We start from the raw sequence: 2,361 nt of genomic DNA on the forward strand, positions 1-2,361 counted from the left end.
CAGGCACAGTTATGAGCATGACACTGATGAATCAGCCCATTTACAATTCTACAATGCGTAAGAATATGTTAATGTCCCTCCCCCCTTTGGGAATAGCTTAAAGACACTTCAGTCAGTGGCACCGCCCCGGGGGGTGTGGACAACACCAGCACCATTCTGTTCCTAAAGACACATACCTTGGACAGAACCAGATTCCCCAGCCAGCGCACGCAGTCCACGTAGTTGCGGTGGATGTCGCGTGTGGAAAAGTCTGGGAAGTTGCACGACTCAGTCGGAAAAGGGCTGCCGGTTTAGAAGAAAATAAAATAAAATATTCATCATATGAATTGGAAAAAGCCATGTATTGGAAAAATAGCTTTTTTCAAAGAAGAGGAGCCCACCCGCAGAACACTCGAACACTTGTTCTCCTGCAGCTGATTAACTATGCACCCACCTTTACCTGACTGACATCACACAACACATCCTATAAATAACTTTCAGTCAGATTAACCTATCCAGAGAGTTGCTACAACAACGTTGGTTCTAAACAGCTAAAATATGTACAATAGCCTTCTACCTTAGCTTTTTCCTATCTTGTAAAGTTTCCAGAAACAGAGTTAACCGTTTAGAACGGGTCAGCACTTTATTTTGTCCCTCTCCTGAAAATTTGATAGAAAATGAGTTAGCTATATAGAATGTTGCAGCAGCGAGGATAAAGCGTTGCACGGAGGCAGAAACAAGGACTCACCAGTCTGTCTTAGCGGCATTATTCACATGAGATTCTGCCAAGGCTTTCTTGATTTCTTCTTTCTCCAGGTTCCAGATTTTCAACGAGTGGTCCATCCCACAAGACACAATCTTGGTCCCGCTCAGATTGAAATCCTGAAGGAAAACACGAGCTTGTTGTAATGACAGGTAGAAACCACAAAGAGTAAATAAGGAACTTGCACTGGGTCATTTCACAGATGCTGTTTCCTTCTATGATGCATAAAAGTGGAATGTTAATCAGATCCTCACTGACACGACAGAACTTAACCCTGCAATGAATCATACAGAAACAGGACAGAAATTAACCCCGCAAAAAGAATGCACCATACACAGACACGACGGAACTAAACCCTGCCAAAAGAATACATCATACAGACACATGACAGAACTTTACCCTACAACAAATCATACAGACACATGACAGAACTTAACCCTGCGACAAATCATACAGACACACGATGGAAGTTAACCCTTCTTATTTCACCTCCTCCAAAAAGGACAGTGAAAAAAAAGCAGCTCTTGAGTAAAATCCAGCCAGACAACATCCTGTGTGCTGCAGGATTTCCTCGACCGTAAACAGGACAATGATGGTAAAATTAGGCCACTGCCATCTGGCCAGAGCCACACTTTCATTTCCTGCTAGAAAAGCGCGTCACAGAGAGAGAGAGAGAGAGAGAGAGAGAGAGAGAGAGAGAGAGAGAGAGAGAGTCTTTTTTTTCTCATAAAATACATAAAACATGAGTACCCTATTGGAAAACAAAGTTCTGAACTGAGATTGACACTGCTCTTCGCCGGAGAACAAAAGACAAGTAAAAATCTGATATTATGGCCTATAAAGCAGCCTCCTTGCTCGGGTAAGTCCAGGTGGTTTGTGCTTCAGTACTGGTCTAAGAAATTATACACTTATTCATTATCAGCTACAACAGAAAAGAGCAAGAGCGGAACACAAAAAAACCCCGACTTTGTTCCGGTTTAAAGTTTGTTAAATTATTCCAAGGGCCCGAACTTACTGTAAGTCGTGTCGACTTTCATCCGATCTTGTAGAATGAACGCATGTGTGTAACAGCGCCAGCCATGGTTTATGTCAAATTTTTCCTAGTTCGCCCCAATCTGATGCGTTATACTTTATTCGATCTTTAAAAAAATATTATCATTGACAAATGTAGTTCACAGCTATCAAACAAAAAATTCATTTTGCTTCGGAAAAGTTGAATAAAGATTATTTTGGGACGTTTCAAAAATAGGCTAATAATGACAATTATGTTGTACTCTTCAGAAACTAAGAGCATCATTCCTTTTGACAAAAGATTGTGTATTTCTTTTTTTTTTTTTTTAAATAAGCGTGCAGTCGAGTGATACCTGGTTCAATTAGGCCCTTGAAAATACTATTATGGTTACTTAATGGATATTCAAAAACAAAGAAAGGGAGCACAGGTCATCTGGAATTATTAAAATTACTTTGCTTGTTTTGTTTCATCGTTTCAATTTTGTTATAGTCCATTTTGTTCGGTTATTCTAAATTTTCACAGATCAACTGACTGTTCCACTTAGCTCTTGTACAGAATTTTTGTGCTCCAAAATGTTTGTTGAAGGGAAAGGGAGTGTGTGTGTGGG

The 2,361-nt window shown here is 40.2% G+C and overlaps 1 protein-coding gene across 1 annotated transcript in view; it reads right to left on the reverse strand.

The window, feature by feature from the left end:
* Nucleotides 1-176: 176 nt before the first annotated feature.
* The window catches only part of LOC101862540 (polycomb protein EED), a gene marked incomplete at its 3' end in the record, with an annotated part of 12,512 nt that continues 10,327 nt past the window's right edge, over nt 177-2,361 (reverse strand). Inside the window, 2 exon segments of the mRNA XM_013089761.2 lie at nt 177-282; nt 728-861. Of these exon segments, the coding sequence (XP_012945215.1) occupies nt 177-282; nt 728-861 (240 nt within the window).

This window comes from Aplysia californica, unplaced genomic scaffold (assembly GCF_000002075.1).
Source record: "Aplysia californica isolate F4 #8 unplaced genomic scaffold, AplCal3.0 scaffold01036, whole genome shotgun sequence".
In the NCBI taxonomy this organism is placed as follows: Eukaryota; Metazoa; Mollusca; class Gastropoda; order Aplysiida; family Aplysiidae; genus Aplysia; species Aplysia californica.